At 67.1% G+C, this 16,798-nt stretch overlaps 3 protein-coding genes across 3 annotated transcripts; 1 reads left to right on the forward strand and 2 right to left on the reverse strand.

Annotated features, from left to right (window-relative positions):
• Window positions 1-2,478: 2,478 nt before the first annotated feature.
• On the forward strand, window positions 2,479-6,637 carry PAQR4 (progestin and adipoQ receptor family member 4). The gene is made up of 3 exons (XM_082786072.1): window positions 2,479-2,659; window positions 3,637-3,855; window positions 5,037-6,637. Exons 1-3 carry the CDS (start codon window positions 2,506-2,508, stop codon window positions 5,468-5,470), a joined length of 807 nt encoding a protein of 268 aa, XP_082642198.1. The 5' UTR covers window positions 2,479-2,505; the 3' UTR covers window positions 5,471-6,637.
• PKMYT1 (protein kinase, membrane associated tyrosine/threonine 1) lies at window positions 6,571-10,194 on the reverse strand (the record flags this gene model as incomplete). Its single annotated transcript, XM_082786073.1, has 6 exons — window positions 6,571-6,702; window positions 6,795-6,869; window positions 6,950-7,146; window positions 7,255-7,427; window positions 8,352-8,946; window positions 9,925-10,194. The coding sequence occupies 6 exons, from the start codon at window positions 10,192-10,194 to the stop codon at window positions 6,630-6,632; spliced, it is 1,383 nt and encodes a 460-aa protein (XP_082642199.1). The 3' UTR covers window positions 6,571-6,629.
• A 2,196-nt stretch (window positions 10,195-12,390) lies between these two features.
• LOC309891742 (serine protease 33-like) lies at window positions 12,391-16,621 on the reverse strand (the record flags this gene model as incomplete). The annotated part of the gene is given in 6 exon segments (XM_082786074.1): window positions 12,391-12,651; window positions 13,571-13,740; window positions 14,542-14,816; window positions 15,666-15,776; window positions 15,778-15,832; window positions 16,589-16,621. Coding segments are annotated over 6 exon segments (905 nt in total), but the record flags the coding sequence as incomplete, so codon positions are not given.
• Window positions 16,622-16,798: the final 177 nt, after the last annotated feature.

The following is a 16,798-nucleotide window of genomic DNA, read 5'->3' on the forward strand; positions in this document are numbered from 1 at the left end:
TAACTGACTCTATGGGGCTGCCCCACACCTGACCCTGTATCTGTGGGGCCGCCCCACACCTGACCCCTATCTATGGGGCTGCCCCACACCTGCCCCATAAGTGACGTATCTCTGGGGCTGCCCCACATCTAACCCCGTAACTGACTCTATGGGGCTGCCCCACACCCTGCCCCCCACCTGACCCCATATCTATGGGGCTGCCCCACACCTGCCCCCTATCTATGGGGCTGCCCCACACCTGACCCCTATGTGTGGGGCCCCCCCAGCCGTGCTGAGCTACGCGGCCGCCGGCGCCTTCGTGCTGGGGCTGCTGCTGCTGCTGGGCCGCCGCCTGCGCCACCGGTCAGTGGGGGGGTCGGGGGGCTTTGGGGGGGTTTTGGGGGGGTTTTAGGGGGGTTTTAGGGGGTTTTGGGGGGGTTTTGGGGTCCCTCGCCCAAATTTAGGGGGGTGGGGGGGGCACAAAATGGGGGTGCTGGCCCCAAAAAGGGGTTGGGGGGGGGCTGCTGGTGGTTATGGGGTTTGGGGGGGGGGGTCCCTGCCCCCTAAGTGGGGTCTTGGGGGGGGCCCTTTGGGGTTTTGGGGTTTTGGGGGGGGTCTTCCATAAATTTGGGGGGGCCCAGTCCCCAAAAAGGGGTCTCGGGGGGGGGTCTCTGGGTGTTTATGGGATTTTGGGGGGCTCCTTGGGTATTTGGGGGGGGGTCCCTGCCCCCTAAGTGGGGTCTTGGGGGGGTCCCTGAGGTTTTTGGGGGGTCCCTGGGTATTTGGGGGGGGTCCCTGCCCCATAAGTGGGGTCTCTGGGGGGATCCCTTGGTGGTTATGGGGCTTTGGGGGGGGTCTCTGGGTATTTGGGGGGGTCCCTGCCCCCTAAGTGGGGTCTTTGGGGGGGTCCCTGGGGTTTCGGGGGGGTCCCGCTCCCCCCCTGACCCCTCCCTCCCCCCCCCAGGCCCCGCCCCCTGCCCCCCCTGAAGGCGCGCGCCCCCCCCTGCGGCTGCCTGGGGGAGGGGCAGCCCTGGGTGGTCTCGTTCCGGCCCCGCCCCCCGGCGCCCCCCGAGGATGAGGAGGAGGCCGAAGGCAGCGGGGGGGGAGGGGGGGCGGGGGGGGAGCAGCCCCCCGGGCACAGCCCCCAGCCCTCCCTGCGCGCCCTCCTGCCCCACAGCTGAGCCTGCCCCATAGCGCCCCACGGCTGCCCCACAGCGACCTATATCTGCCCCATGGCTGCCCCATAACTGCCCCATAGTGCCCTATATCTGCCCCACGGCTGCCCCACAGCGCCCCATAGAGCCCCATAGTGACCTATATCTGCCCCATGGCTGCCCCATAGCACCCCATAGCTGCCCCATATTGCCCCACGGCTGCCCCACAGTGCCCCATAGCGCCCCACAGCTGCCCCATAGTGCCCCACAGTGACCCATAGCTGCCCCACAGCGCCCCACGGTGCCCCATAGCGCCCCATGGCTGCCCCATAGCGACCTATATCTGCCCCATGGCTCCCTCATAGTGCCCCACGGCTGCCCCACAGCGCCCCATAGTGCCCCACAGTTGCCCCACAACTGCCCCATAGCCACCCCATAGCGCCCCATAGCTGCCCCATAGCTGCCCCACATTCCATTGTCCCCCCCCCCCGCATTACCTGGGGCTGTCCCGAGGGGTCAGGGGGCGTGTCCCGCCTCATTTGCATAGCACGCAGACGATTGGCTGAATGAGAATGAGCCCCGTGGCCTTCGTGCCAGCAGCGGGGGCGTGGCTATGCAAATGAGGGGGGGGGCAGAAATCGGCCATATATGGCAAGGTGGTGGCAGCCAGTGGGGGGCGGGGCTTAAATGGGGCGGGGCTTAAGGGCTGGGCTGTGGGTGGGGCTTAAAGGGGGAGGGGCTTGGTGGGATGTTTAGGGGCGGGGCTAAGAGGGGTGGGGCTACAAGGGGTTAAGTGGCAGGGCTGAGCTGTGAGGTTGGGGGCGGAGCTTCAAGGAGGCGGGGCCTAAAGTGGGTGGGGCGGAGATGGTGCTCGGGGGTGTGGCTTAAAGGGGGCGGGGCTTCTGGGGGGCGGGGCTTAGAGGAGGAGGATTTAAAGGGCCAGAGCTTAAAAGGGGCTGGGGATAGGATGTGATGTGCAGGGGGCGGGGCTTAGAGGGGGGCGTGTCCCGGAGGGGGGCGTGGCTAATACATACTGGGGGTGTGGCTTGTAGGGGGCGGGGCTTCAAGGGGGCAGTGCTTAGAGGAGGAGGATTTAAAGGGCCAGAGCTTAGAGGGGGCGGGGTCTGGGGACCGGGTGTAGGATGTGATGTGGAGGGGGCGTGGCCTCGGGGGAGGGGCGTGTCCCGGAGGGGGCGGGACTAAGACGTTACTTGGGGGGTGTGGCTTCAAGGGGGCGGGGCTGGGAGGAAGAGGACCTTAAAGGGCCAGGGCTTGGAGGGGCGGGGCTTAGAGGCCGGGGATAGGATGTGATGCGGAGGGGGCGGGGCCTCGGGGGCGGGGCGTGTCCCGGCGGGGGCGGGGCCTGGGGGCCATGGCGCCGCGGCTGCTGGGCTGGGCTCACGCCCCCCCCCACCTGCGCTTCAACCCCTTCGTGCGGGGGGGGTACCGGCCCCTCTGCTCGGGGGGGGGCTGCATCAGGAGCCTCTTCTACCTGCACAACGAGCTGGGCAACATCTACAGCCACGGTACGGACTGGGAGGGACTGGGGGGCACTGGGAGGGGTTATGGGGGGGTATAGGGGGGTTATGGGGGGACTGGGAGGGACTGGGAGGGACTGGGAGGGGTTATGGGGGGGTATAGGGGGGTTATGGGGGGACTGGGGGGGACTGGGAGGGGTAATGGAGGGGAATGGGGGGACTGGGAGGGACTGGGGGGGACTGGGAGGGGTAATAAGGGGACTGGGGGGGACTGGGAGGGGCTATGGGGGGGACTGGGAGGGACTGGGGGGACTGGGAGGGGTTATAGAGGGGAATGGGGGGACTGGGAGGGACTGGGAGGGAGTGGGGGGGGTAATGGAGGGATTGGGGGGGGGTTATAAGGGAGTGAGGGGGGACTGGGAGGGACTGGGGGGGACTGGGAGGGGTTATGGGGGGACTGGGAGGGATTATAGGGGGTTATATGGGGACTGGGGGGGACTGGGGGGGACTGGGAGTGGTTACAAGGGGTTATAGGGAATTATGGGGGGACTGGGAGGGGGTATAGGGAGAGGGATATAGGTACTGGGACACTCCCAGTGTGTCCCAGTACTTCCCAGTGCCTCCCAATGCTCCCAGTGCGTCCCAGTACCCCCAGTACCCATAACTGGGACACCCCAGAACCCTTAAAGGGCACTGCCAGTGCCTCCCAGTAGCTCCCAGTGCCTCCCAGTGCTCAAAGTAACCCCAGTATCCTTAACTGGGACTCCCCCAGTACCTCCCAGTGCCCCAGTAACCCTAACTGGGATGCCCTTAGTGCCCATAATGGGACATTGTAGTGTGTCCCAGTACCTCCCAGTGCCTCCCAGTGGCTCCCAGTGCCCCTAGTACCCTTAACTGGGATACTCCCAGTGCCTCCCAGTGCCTCCCAGTGCCTCACTACTCCTAACTGGGATGCCTTTAGTACCTATAATTTGACATCCCAGTGCCTCCCAGTGCCCCCAGTTCATACTGGTTCCCCCCCCCAGGCGTTCCGCTGGTGGCGTTCGTGCTGCTGGTGCCGGGGGCGCTGCCGGGGGCGCCGGGGGCGGTGTGGTGGCTGGGGGCGGGGCACTGCGTGGCGCTGGTGGTGCCCCCCCTGGGCAGCGTCCTGTACCACCTCTTCATGAGCCACCGCCAGGGGCCCCGCCTCTACCGGCGCCTCCTCGCCATCGACGTCGCCGGCGTCGCCGTGGTCAACGGGCTGGGTGAGTGGGCGGGGCCTGGGGGAGGGGGCGGGGCCTGGGGGTGAGGGGAGGGGTCTGGAAGACAGGGGAGGGGTCTGGGAGAAAGGGGGAGGGGTCTGGGGGTGGTGGGCGGGGTCTAAACGTTGGGCGGGGTCTATGGGTTGAGTTGGTGTTGGTTGAGTAGGGGGTGAGTGGTTTGGGGTAGGGGTGGTGGGTGGGGCCTGGGGGTGGTGGGAGGGGTCTGGGAGAAAGGGGGAGGGGCCTGGGGGTGGTGGGCGGGGTCTGGGGTGGTGGGCGGGGTCTAAACGTTGGGCGGGGTCTAAGAGTTGGGCGGGGCCCATGGGTTGGGTTGGGGTTGGTTGAGTAGGTGAATGGTTTGGGGTAGTGGTGGTGGGCGGGGCCTGGGGGTGAGGGGGAGGGGTCTAGGGGAGAGGGGGAGGGGTCTGGGAGAAAGGGGGAGGGGTCTGGGGTGGTGGGCGGGGTCTGGGGGTGGTGGGCGGGGTCTAAGGGTTGGGCGGGGTCTAAGGGTTGGGCGGGGTCTATGGATTGGGTAGAGGTTGGTTGAGTAGGGTTGGGTGGGCACGGGTTGTGGGTGGGGCTTGGGTGGTGGGCGGGGTCTGGGGGACAGGGGAGGGGTCTGGGGTCAAGGGGGAGGGGTCTGGGAGAAGGGGAGGGGTCTGGGGGTGGTGGGCGGGGTCTAATCATTGGGCGGGGTCTATGAGTTGGGTTGGGGTTGGTTGAGTAGAAGGTGAGTGGTTTGGGGTAGGGGTGGTGGGTGGGGCCTGGGGGAGAGGGGGAGGGGTCTAGGGGAGAGGGGGAGGGGTCTGGGAGAAAGGGGGAGGGGTCTGGGGGTGGTGGGCGGGGTCTAAGTGTTGGGTGGGGTCTAAGGGTTGGGTGGAGCTTGGTTGAGTAGAGGGGTAGGTGTGGTCAGGATAGGCGAGGGTGGGGCTTAGGGTGTGGGGGCGGGGCTTGGTTGAGCCCAAAGCGGATTGGCCAGCCCGCCATGACAGGGGCGTGGCCTGTTGGCAGTTGCTTACCCCACCCCTTACCAGTAGGGACCCAACCCACTGCTGGCGGCCATCTTGCCCGCTCCCCTCCCACCCCATCCCCCAACCCCTTACAGCGGGCGTTCCCTCCCCCTCACCCCTCCCCCTCCTCGCCCCTCCCCCCCCTCACCCCTCCCCTTTCTCTCCCCCCCCCAGGCGCGGTGCCCATCATCTACTGCTGGTTGCCGTGCCGGCCGTGGCTTTGCGGCGCGGCGCTGGGGCTCTACGCCCTGCTGAGCCTCCGGGCCCTGCGCAGCGCCGTGAGCGCCGCCTCCAGCGCCCGGCGCCTGGGCTCGTTCGCCGGCCCGGCCGCGTTCCGGCTGCTGGTGCTGGGGCTGCGGGCGGCGGGGCTGGGGGGCGGCGCGCGGGGGGCGCTGAGCTGCTACGGCCGCATGGACGCCCTGGCGCTGCTGGGGGGCGCGCTCAACGCCGCCCGCGTGCCCGAGCGCTGGAGCCCCGGGCGCTTCGACTACTGGGGGAACAGCCACCAGTTGATGCACCTGCTGGTGGTACTGGGGCTGCTGCACCTGCACTGGGGGGTGCAGCAGGACCTGCGCTGGGTGGTGCACAACCCGTGTCCCGGCCAATGAGGAGCGGGGGGAGCCGGGCCCGAGGCCAATCGGGGAGCCTGGGGAGAGCTGGGGGCCAATGGCGAGTAGGGGTCTACCGGGTAGACCTGGCGGACGATTCGAAAGCGCGCTTCTGCCGGGTAGACGTGTCGGCCGGTAGGAAGCATGTTTCTACACGGTAGACCTGTCGGCAGATTGGAAGCGCGCATGTACCGGGTAGACGTGTCGGCTGATTGGAAGCTCTATTTAACCGGGTAGACTTGACAGCCGATAAGACTCTTTGGCTGGGTAGACCTGTCAGCCGATATGCATGTTTCTCCATGGTAGACCTGTTGGCCGATTGTAAGCGCTTCTACCGGGTAGACTTGTCGATGGAAAGGACTATTTGACTGGGTAGACCTGTCAGCCGTTATGAAGCATGTTTCTAGATGGTAGACCTGGCGGCTTATTGAAAGCACTATGTAACCGGGTAGACCTGTCGGGCTATGGGATTCTTTTGCCGGGTAGACGTGTCGGTCGATTGGAAGGACTACTTGGCTGGGTAGCCCTGTCAGCCGTTAAGCATGTTTCTACGTGGTAGACCTGTCGGCCGATTGAAAGCATTCTTCTACCGGGTGGACTTGTCGGCCGGTATGAAGCACTATTTGACCGGGTAGACCTGTCGGCCCAGGGACTCTGCCGGACTTTGTTGGCCAATCGGAGTCGTCAGCCAATCGGTGTTGCTGTAGGGTGGCCAATCAGCATTGCCACACCACTAGCCAATCGGCATTGTTGAGCCGCCAGCCAATCAGCACCGTCGATCCACCAGACAATCAACGTTCTCAACCCAACAGCCAATCAGCGTTCTCGATTTCTCAGCCAATTGCCATCTTTACTCATCTGCCGGCCAATCAGCATCGCCAGCCTCCTCGCCAGCTCTCCACCAACCAATCAGCATCACCACGCCGCCAGCCAATCAGCGCTCCCCACCTCCTCCTCCTAGACGTCGCCATGCTGCTCGCCAGCCAATCAGACCCCTCGCTGCCCTCCCACCAGCCAACCACAAATCCGTTTGATCTCCACGCGGCCAATCAGGACTCTTGCTGCTGCCCCGCCGGCCAATCAGCACTCCTCCCCGCCGCCGTGCCGTCCAATCAGCGCTCACCCAGCCAATAAAGCCGCGCCGTGGGGCGGCGCCGTTTTACTCCGGCTCCTCCTCGAAGGTGAGGGTGCGGCGCAGGCGCCCCAAGGCCGTGGGGCTGCCCTCGGGGGACCTGTGGGGGGCGTGGGGCTGAGCTGTGGGGCAGGGATGTGGGGCAGGGATGTGGGGCAGGGATGTGGGGCAGGGATGTGGGGCAGAGCTCACCTGGAGCCGTGGGGCGGCGCCGCTCGGTGCCGTGGGGTGCTGCAGGGCGACGCGGTGCGGGGGAAGGCGGAGGGGCTGTGGGGACAGCGGGGTCAGGGGTGGGGCTCCCCCTGCCCCATAGCGCGCCCCATAGCGCGCCCCACAGCCCCACTCACCTCCCCGGCGCGCTGCCGCCCCACCGCGCCGCCTCCTCCTCCTCCTCCTCGTCTTCATCCCAGTGGACGCAGTGGGGCGGCAGCGGGGATCGCGGTGGGGTGGCCGGGGGGCGCCGCCAGGGCACCGTGCCCCACAGCGCGCCCCACAGCGTGCCCCACAGCGCGCCCCACACCCACCGCAGGGCGGCCCGGCAGCCCTAGGGGAGACGGGGACGCGGTGAGCGCGGCGCGGGGGGCACGGGGCGGGGTGGCGGTGCCGTGGGGCGCGCTATGGGGCGCGCTATGGGGCGCGCTATGGGGCTGACCTCCATCAGGTGCGCCCCCCGGCGCAGCCCCTCGTCGGCCAGGCGGGTGAGGGGCCGCCAGCGCCCCGCGCGCCGCAGCGGCGCTGTCTGCAGCAGGGCCTCGGCCGAGGGGCGGCGCGCGGGGTCGGGCTCCAACATGGCCGCCAGCAGCTCCCGCAGCTCCGGGGTGAGCCCTGCGCGACCCCCCCGGCCGTGGGGGGGGGGCGGGGGGGTAAATTGGGGGGTCGGGGGGCAACTGGGGGGGGGCGCGGGGTGGGGGGAGCCAATGGGGGGCAGCGGGAGCCGGTGGGGGAGGGAAGGGCCCGGCCAGGGGCAAGGGGACCCAATGGGTGACACCGGGACCCAGTGGGGGTCACAGGGACCCAACCATGGCCAAGGGCACCCAATGGGTGTCATCAGGACCCAACCCCACCCATGGGGACCCAACCAAGGTCAAGGGCACCCAACCACAGACCCAAGGGGTGACCCAAGGACCCAACCCCACCCACGGGGACCCAGTGGGTGACACTGGGACCCAACCATGGCCAAGGGCACCCAATGGGTGTCATTGGGACCCAACCACACCCCCGGGGACCCAACGGGTGTCATCGGGACCCAACCGTGGCCAAGAGGACCCAACCGTGGACCCAATGGGTGACCCAAGGAGCCAACCATGGCCAAGGGGACTCAATGGGTGTCAACGGGACCCAACCGTGGCCAAGGGCACCCAACGGGTGTCACGGGGACCCAACCACACCCACGGGGACCCAATGGGTGACACAGGGACCCAACCGCACCCATGGGGACCCAAGCAAGGCCAAGGGGACCCAACTACGGACCCAACGGATGACCCAAAGACCCAACCATGGCCAAGGGGACCCAACGGGTGTCATGGGGACCCAACCCCACCCATGGGGACCCAACCATGGCCAAGGGCACCCAATGGGTGTCACGGGGACCCAACCCCACCCACGGGGACCCAACGGTTGACCCAAGGACCCAACCACGGCCAAGGGCACCCAACCACAACCCCAACGCTTGCCCCAAAGACCCGACCCCACCCAAGGGTCCCGACCCCACCCAAGGGTCCCACCCCCACCCCCACCCCCCCCCCTCACCTCGTGCCATGTGGGGGGGCACCCCCCCCTTCCGCAGCTCCTGCCACCCCTCCCCCGCCGCCGGCAGCTCCGTCCCCGCCGCCACCTCCAGGAGCGCCAAGCCCAGGCTGAAAACGTCGGCGGGGGGCCCGGCCGCCCCGGGCCCCCCCCCCAGCACCTCGGGAGCCAGGTACCGGGGGTCCCCTTCCCCCCCCCACCCCTCCCCCTCCTCCCCCAGCGCCCCGAAATCCGCCAGCCGCACCCCGCGGGGGGTCAGCAGTGCGTTGGCCGGCTTGACGTCGCCGTGCGCCATGCGGCGGCCGTGGAGGTGGCGCAGCGCCTGCAGCAGGTCCCAGAGGTACCCCAAAAGGCGCCAGGCGGGGGGCGGGGGGCCCCCCAGCAGCCCCCCCAGGCTGCCCCCCGCGCACAGCTCGCTCTGCAGGTACAGCACCCCCCGCTCCTCCCAGGCCGCCACCAGCCCCACGCACTGCGGGTGCCGCCCCACGGCGCGCTGCCGCCCCGCCTCCGCCAGCGCGCGGCGCCGGTCGCGGGGGCCGCGGAACCGCCGCGACGTCACCTTCACCGCGTACAGGGACCCGTCCGCGCGGCTGCGCACCTGGGGGGGGATGGGGGGCGGTTAGGGGGCGGGGACACGGGGGGGGACCCACAGAGGGACCCACAGCATAGACCTATAGCGAGACCCATAGAGGGACCCACAGCAGGACCCACAGAGGGACCCACAGCATAGACCCATAGTGAGACCCATAGCATAGACCCATAGCAGGACCCATAGCGGGACCCATGGGGGGACCCATAGCGGGACCCACAGCATAGACCCATGGCGGGACCCACAGAGGGACCCACAGCATAGACCTATAGTGAGACCCATAGCGGGACCCATGGCTCTGCCCTATAGCGGGACCCACGGCAGGACCCATAGCGGGACCCATAGCGGGACCCACAGCATAGGCCCATAGTGAGACCCATAGCAGGACCCACAACAAGACCCATAGTGGGACCCATAACCCAGCCCCATAGCAGGACCCATAGTGAGACCCATAGCATAGACCCATAGTCCGGCCCTATAGCAGGACCCAGGGCAGGACCCACAAGACCCATAGTGAGACCTATAGCGGGACCCATAGCAGGACCCATAGCCCAGCCCCACAGCAGGACCTATAGTTCTGCTATATATACCCATGGCTCTGCCCTATAGCGGGACCTATAGTGGGACCCATAGCCCACCCCCATAGCGGGACCCACAGCAGGACCCATGGTGAGACCCATAGCCCAGCCCCATAGCAGGACCCATAGCAGGACCCATGGCTCTGCCCCATGGCGGGACCTATGGTGGGACCCATAACCCAGCCCCACAGCAAGACCCATGGGGATACCCATAGCCCAGCCCCATAGCAGGACCCACAGCTCTGCCCCATGGCGGGACCTATGGTTGGACCCATAGTGGGACCCATGATGGGACCCACAGCACGACCCACAGCCCAGCCCCACAACTCGTCCCCATGGCTCAGCCCCACGGCTCTGCCCCCCACCCCAGCCCCACACCCCCCCCCCCCAGCCCCCCAGCCCCCCCCACCTTGTAGACCTCCCCGTAGGATCCTCTCCCCAGCGTGCCCAGCAGCTGGAAGCACTGCTGGAAATAGGTCTGGGGGCGCCGGGGGTCGTAGACGGGGCTGTGGGGCAGCCCCCCCTGCCCCACGGCGGAGCCGGGGGGGGCCACCACGCTGCGAGGACCCCGGCCCCACGCGTGGGGCGGTGTGGGGCGGCCCCCCAAGCAGCGGCTCTGGCTGCGGGGCCGAGTGGGGCGGCCCGGGGGGGGCGTGGGGACGGGGCCGGGGGGGGACATGCTGGGGGGCGGCGGCGCTGTGGGGCGCGGGGGCAGGTCTCAGACCCACGGCGCCCCATAGCGCGCCCCCCCCCCCCACCATGGCTCTGCTCCAGCCCCATAGCTCCCCCCCACACCCCATAGATCCCCCCCCACTCCTGCCCCATAGATCCCAGGTGCCCCCCCCCACCGAAGCCATCCCAGCCCCATAGATCTGCCCCCCCCAGCCCCCCATTGCCCCATAGCCCCCCCATTGTCCCCCCCCAGTCCCATGACTCCACCCCTGCCCCATAGCCCCCCCCCACAGCCCCCCCCCACTGCCCCCAAGCTCCAGGACCTGCCCCATAGCCCCCCACTGCCCCATAACCCTGCCCCATAGCCCGTCCCAGCCCCATAGCACTGCCCCATAGCCCCCCCCAGCCCCCCAGCCCCGCCCCATAGATCCCCCCATAGCCCCCCAGGCCCCCGTATCTGCCCCATAACCCTGCCCCGTAGCCCCCCCAGCCCTGCCCCATAGCCCCCCCCAGCCCCATAGCGCTGCCCCATAGCCCCCCAGCCCTGCCCCATAGCTCCTCGCCCCCCCCCTCACCTCTGGGGGTCCCGGGGTCCCCCCCCCGCCCCCCAGCGCCGCGCGCGCCGTTTCCCGCCAACGGCTCCAACCGCCGGCCACGCCCCCTGGCCGCTGGGCGCGCGCCGTCTCGGCCCCGCCCCCTCGGCCGCTGCAGCCAATGGGGAGCGGCGCCGCGCTGGCCACGCCCCCAAGGGTGTGGTTTTTTTTTCCGCGAAATCTTCCGGATCACCCCAAAAAGCTCCACGGCACCCAAAATGCACCAAAGTAGCTCAAAATGCACCCAAATGTTCGCCAAAATAGACTCAAAAATGCCCAAAACACCCCAAAAGTGCCCCAAATACCCTAGAATACACCCCCAAATACCCCCAAAATACACCCCAAAGTGCCCCAAATTCCCCAAAATACACCCTAAAATACACCCCAAAATACTCAGAACACCCCAAAACAACCCAAAGCATCCCCAAATGCCCCAAAATACCCCCAAAATGCCCCCAATAGTACCCAAAACACCCTCAAAATGCCCCAAATGCCCCAAAATATACCCCAAAAGACCCCAAAAATGCCCCCAAACACACCCAAACACCCAAACATTCAACCAAAATGCCCCAAAATGCCCCCAAATACCCCCAAAATACCCCCAACACCACCCAAAACGCCCTAACTGCCCCCGAACCCCCATAAACCACCCCAAACCCCAAAGAACCGACCCCAAAGCACCCAAAAACACCCCAATTCCTCCTTTTTTTCCCCAAAAATTTCTTTATTGTGCCACTCATTTCACGCCCGGCCCAAACTTGGAGCTTTTCACCCCAAAACCAGGGCCTTGGGTGAGCCCCTCCTGAGCTTTTGGGGTCCCCTGCGTGGTTTGGGGGCCTCATGGGGTGGTTTTTGGGCTCCCCATGAGCTTTTTGGGGTCCCCGCCATGGGTTTAGGGCCCCCCCGTAGATTTTGGGGCTCCCCCTTGGGATTTTGGGCTCCCCGGGAGGTTTTAGGGCCACCACGAGGGGCTGAGGAGGATTTTGGGGGCTTCCTGTAGGGTTTGGGGGACTGGGGGGGGCTTTGGGGTCTCGGTGAAGATGCTGGAGGATCCCATAGGGGTTTTTGGGGTCCTTGTAATGGTTTTGGGGCCTCAGTGAAGATATTTTAGGCTCCTGTAGGATTTTGGGGGTCCCAGTGATGGTTTTAGGGCTCAATTAAGGCATTTTAGGTTCCTATAGGATTTTTTTGGGGGGTCCTGGTGATGATTTTAGGACCTCAATGAAGATATTTTAGGTTCCTACAGGATTTTGGGGTCCTGATGGTGATTTCAGGACCCAAGACATTTCAAGTCCCTATAGGATTTTGGGGTCCCATTGACGATTTTAGGACTCAATGATGCTGTTGACAGTCCCTATAGGATTTTGGGGTCCCGATACCCATTTCAGGCCCCAATCTGTCCCATCTCCTATAGGCTTTTGGGGTCAAATCGACCATTTCAGCCCCCAACCTATCCCACCTCCTCTAGGATTCGGTCTCCGTTACCCCAACCCCAACCCATTTCCCTTCCCCACCTCATTCCGGTGTCCCCCAGTACCCCCAGTACCCCCCAGTACCCCCAGTACCCCCCAGTACCCCCAGTACCCCCTAACACCCCCCCACCTCTCCCCTCAGCACGCCGCCACCCCCATGATGATGATGATGACTCCGATGCCGACGGTGACGATGACTCCGAGGCTGAAGGGCGGGGGCGCGGCGGCGGTGACGAAGGCGGCGCCGTGAGCGCGGGGGGCGATCCAGGGGGCGTAGGCGCTGACGCGGGTGTAGACCCCCGGGCGGTTGGGCACCGCGCACCCCTCCCCCCAGCTCACGATGCCGGCCAGCACCCAGCGCCCCCCGGCACGGCACACCAGGGGGCCCCCCGAGTCACCCTGGGGGGGGGGGGGAGGAGGAGGAGGGGGAGGGGGAGGAAGGTCAGCGCGGCGGGGACAGGAGGAACCACTGGGGCCCCATTGGGTGCCCGTTGGGTGCCCAAGTCCCCCATTGGGTGCCCATGACCCCATTGGGTGCCCATGTCCCCGTTGGGTGCCCATAACCCCATTGGGTGCCCATGACCCCATTGGGTGCCCATGTCCCCGTTGGGTGCCCATAACCCCACTGGGTCCCAATTGGGTCCCCGTTGGGTCTTCTTTGGGTCCCCAAGGCCCCATTGGGTCCCCATTGCCCCGTTGGGTGCCCGTGTCACCCATTGGGTTCCCTTGTCCCATGTTGGGTGCCCATTGGATCCCCACACCTCCCATTGGGTCCCAGTGTCCCCCATTGACCCCCACATCCCCCATTGTCCCCCCACACCCCCCATTGGCTCCCAGTGCCCCCAGTTGGCTCCCAGCGCCCCCATTGACCCCCCACACCCCCCATTGACCCCCACATCCCCCATTGGCTCCCAGTGTCCCCATTGGCTCCCAGCGCCCCCAGTTGGCTCCCAGCGCCCCCATTGGCTCCCAGTGTCCCCATTGGCTCCCAGCGCCCCCAGTTGGCTCCCAGCGCCCCCATTGGCTCCCAGTGTCCCCATTGGCTCCCAGCGCCCCCAGTTGGCTCCCAGCACCCCCATTGACCCCCACACTCCCATTGGCTCCCAGTGTCCCCATTGGCTCCCAGCACCCCCAGTTGGCTCCCAGTGCCCCCAGTTGGCTCCCAGCGCCCCCAGTTGGCTCCCAGTGTCCCCATTGTTTCCCAGTGCCCCCAGTTGGCTCCCAGTGCCCCCAGTTGGCTCCCAGTGCCCCCAGTTGGCTCCCAGTGTCCCCATTGGCTCCCAGCGCCCCCAGTTGGCTCCCAGTGCCCCCCCCCCACCTTGCAGGTGTCCTTGAGGCCCTCGGGGTACCCTGCGCAGAGCATGTCGTCCTGGATGCGGCGGGGGGGCAGCCCCCTCCCCATGTCGATGCCGTAGAGGCGCCGGCACGTGCTCTGCGCCATCAGCGGCACCTCCAGCTTCTGCAGCCGCCGCGGCGACGGGAGGTCCTCTGGGGGGGGACAGGGGGGGCACCGTCACCCCGAGACCCCCCCCGGGACCCCCCGGGACCCCCCGGGACCCCCTGGGACACCCTGGGACACCCCCGGCCTCCTGTGTCCCCCCCGGTCCCCTCCTGTCCAACCCCGGTCCCCTCGGCCCCTACTGGGGATGGGTGGGGCCCGTTGGGGCCCGTTGGCCATCGTCGTGTCCCATTGGTCCCCTTGGCTGTGACTGAATCCCCATTGGTCCCTTGGCCATGGTCCCATCCCATTGGTTCCCCTTGGCCGTGGGTGGGGCCCATTGGGTCTTGTTGGCCATGGGTGGGGCCCCATTGGCCATGGTCATGTCCCATTGGGTCCTGTTGGCCATGGTTGAGTCCCCATTGGGTCCCCACGTCCCCCATTGGTCCCCTTGGCTGTGGGTGGGGCCCCATTGGTTCCCCTTGGCCATGGTCATGTCCCATTGGTCCCCTTGGCCATGGGTGGGGCCTGTTGGGTCCCATTGGCCATGGTCATGTCTCATTGGCTCCCCTTGCCCACGGCTGCATCTCATTGGCCCCCTTGACCGTGGTCATGTCCCCATTGGGTCCCATTGGTCATGGTCCCACCCCATTGGGTCCCATTGGCTATGGTCCCATCCCATTGGTGCCCTTGGCCATGGTTGCATCCCATTGGGTCCCTTGGCCGTGGTCCCATCCCATTGGCTCCCCTTGCCCACAGCTGCATCCCATCGGCTCCCCACCACCCCCGGCCATCACCACGCCCCCTCCCATCCAAGACCACGCCCCCCCGGCCCTAGCCCCGCCCCCCACCTCCTTCCTGGATGTCCCCCCAGCCCGTGGCCACGCAGCGGGTGCCGGGGGGGAAGCGCAGGCGGGGGCCGGGCAGGCAGACGGGCAGCACGGCGGCGCTGAAGGCCACGGGCCAGGCCAGCTGGGCCAGCGCGATGTCCCCGCTGGTGGCCTCGCCCGCGTAGGCGGGGTGGGGGAGGAGCCTGCCCAGAGGCACCGCCCCCCCCCCGGGCCCCGGGGGTCCCGACAGCTCCCGGACCCCCAGCAGCACCGCGTAGGCGCGGGGGTCACGGCTCCTGGGGGGAGGGGGTGGGGAGAGGGGGCGGGGTCATGTCAGGGGGTGTGGTCAGGTAAGGGGGCGTGGTCATGTGGAGGGGGCGTGGTCAGGTCATGGGGTGGGGTCATGTAGGGGTGTGGTCATGTAGGGGGTGTGGTTATGCCAGGGGGCGGGGTCAGGTGGATGGGGTGTGGTTAGGTAGAGGGGGTGTGGTCATTTAGATGGGGTGTGGTCAAGTCCGGGGGTGTGGCCACTTGGGGCGTGGTCATTCGGGGGCGTGGTCACTGGGTGTGGTCGCTGGGTGTGGCCCGTGCCCACCCCCAGCCCCCCATGGCCACGTCTGCCCCCCGTGTCCCCCTCATGACCCCCCCATGTCCCCATGACCCCCCCCATGACCCCCCCATGACCCCATATCCCCCCCATGACCCCCCCATGACCCTCCCCATGACCCCATGACCCCCCCATCCCCTCCCCATGCCCCCATAACCCCATATCTCCCCGATGTGTCCCCCCCATGACCCCATATCCTCCCCCCCATGCCCCCAATCCCCCATATCCCCCCCACGCCCCCCCCATGTCCCCCATGACCCCTTGACCCCTCCCATATCCCCCCCATGACCCCATATCCTCCCCCCATGCCCCCAATCCCCCCATATCCCCCCCCACGCCCCCCCCATGTCCCCCCATGTCCCCCCACGCCCCCCATGTCCCCCCATGACCCCTTGACCCCTCCCATATCCCCCCCATGACCCCATATCCTCCCCCCATGCCCAATCCCCCCATATCCCCCCCCACGCCCCCCCCATGTCCCCCCATGACCCCCTGACCCCCCCATGACCCCTGACCCCCCCGCCCCCCCCCCACTCACTCCTGGAAGCAGTGCGCGGCGGTGAGCACCCACTGGGGGGCCACGAGGGGAGGGCCGCAGACGTGGGCCCCGTGGCGCAGGAGGGAGCCCTGCCACGGCCACTCCCCGCCACGCGTCCTCGCCCCCCACGTTCCGCAGCAGCCCCTCCCCAAGGGGCCGCCCGCACGCTGGGGGGGGACGGGGGTTATGGGGGGTAATGGGGGTAATAGGGGTGAATGGGGAGTATGGGGGGATATGGGGAGCGATGGGGGGGATATGGGGGATAGGGGGGGTATGGGGGTTATGGGGGATACAGGGGATATGCGGGGGTATTGGGGGGTTTGGAGGGGTTATGGGGGGTTATGGGGGGGTTGGGGGAGTTATGGGGGTTTATATGGGGGGTTATGGGGGGGGAATGGGGGTAATAGGGGGAGTATGGGGGAATATGGGGGGGATATGGGGGGTAATGGGGGGGTTTGGGGGGGTTATAGGGGAGTATGGGGGGATATGGGGGGTAACGGGGGGATATGGGGGGGATCTGGGGGGTTATAGGGGTGTTATGGGGGTTTATAGGGGGGTTATAGGGGGGTTTGGGGGGTTATGGGGGGAATGGGGGTAATTGGGGGGTTATAGAGGGAGTTTTGGGGGGGAATTGGGGGGGATATGGGGAGGATGAGGGGATATGGGGGGTTTTGGGGGGGGAATGGAGGGGTATGGGGGGAATGGGGGGTTTAGGGGGGGGATGGGGGGGCAATGGGGATGGGCAGGGAGTGGGGTTATGGGGAATGGGGATGGGGGACAGAGGGTCAGGGGCATGGGGACGGGGGTTATGGGGTCATGGGGACACTGGGACAGGGGACAGGGGCTGGGGGGCTATGGGGTTATGGGGTCAGGGGTTATGGGGTCAGGGGTTATGGGGTCAGGGGGCTGTGGCCGCTGCTCACCCAGCTGCGACCGCGTCAGCTCCGACACCTTGACTGCACGGGACCGGGGACGGGGTCAGGCAGCGGCCCCAAAACCCCCAAATCCACCCCAAAACCCCTCAAATCCACCCCAAAATCCCTCAAATCCACCCCCAAGGCCACAAATTAACCCCCAAATCCCCCCAAATCCACCCCCAAACCCCCAAATCCACCCCCAAATCCCCCAAACCC

The sequence above is a fragment of the Aythya marila genome, assembly GCF_965140915.1.
Source record: "Aythya marila genome assembly, contig: HAP1_HAP1_SCAFFOLD_1082, whole genome shotgun sequence".
Classification (NCBI taxonomy): domain Eukaryota; kingdom Metazoa; phylum Chordata; class Aves; order Anseriformes; family Anatidae; genus Aythya; species Aythya marila.

Excerpts from the sequence above, each read along its gene's own strand:
- PAQR4 (XM_082786072.1), top strand. The coding sequence starts at position 2,506 with ATGGCGCCGCGGCTGCTGGGCTGGGCTCACGCCCCCCCCCACCTGCGC. Across the intron at positions 2,660-3,636 it reads GGGCAACATCTACAGCCACG|GCGTTCCGCTGGTGGCGTTC; the intron begins GTACGGACTGGG and ends TCCCCCCCCCAG. Across the intron at positions 3,856-5,036 it reads CGCCGTGGTCAACGGGCTGG|GCGCGGTGCCCATCATCTAC; the intron begins GTGAGTGGGCGG and ends TCCCCCCCCCAG.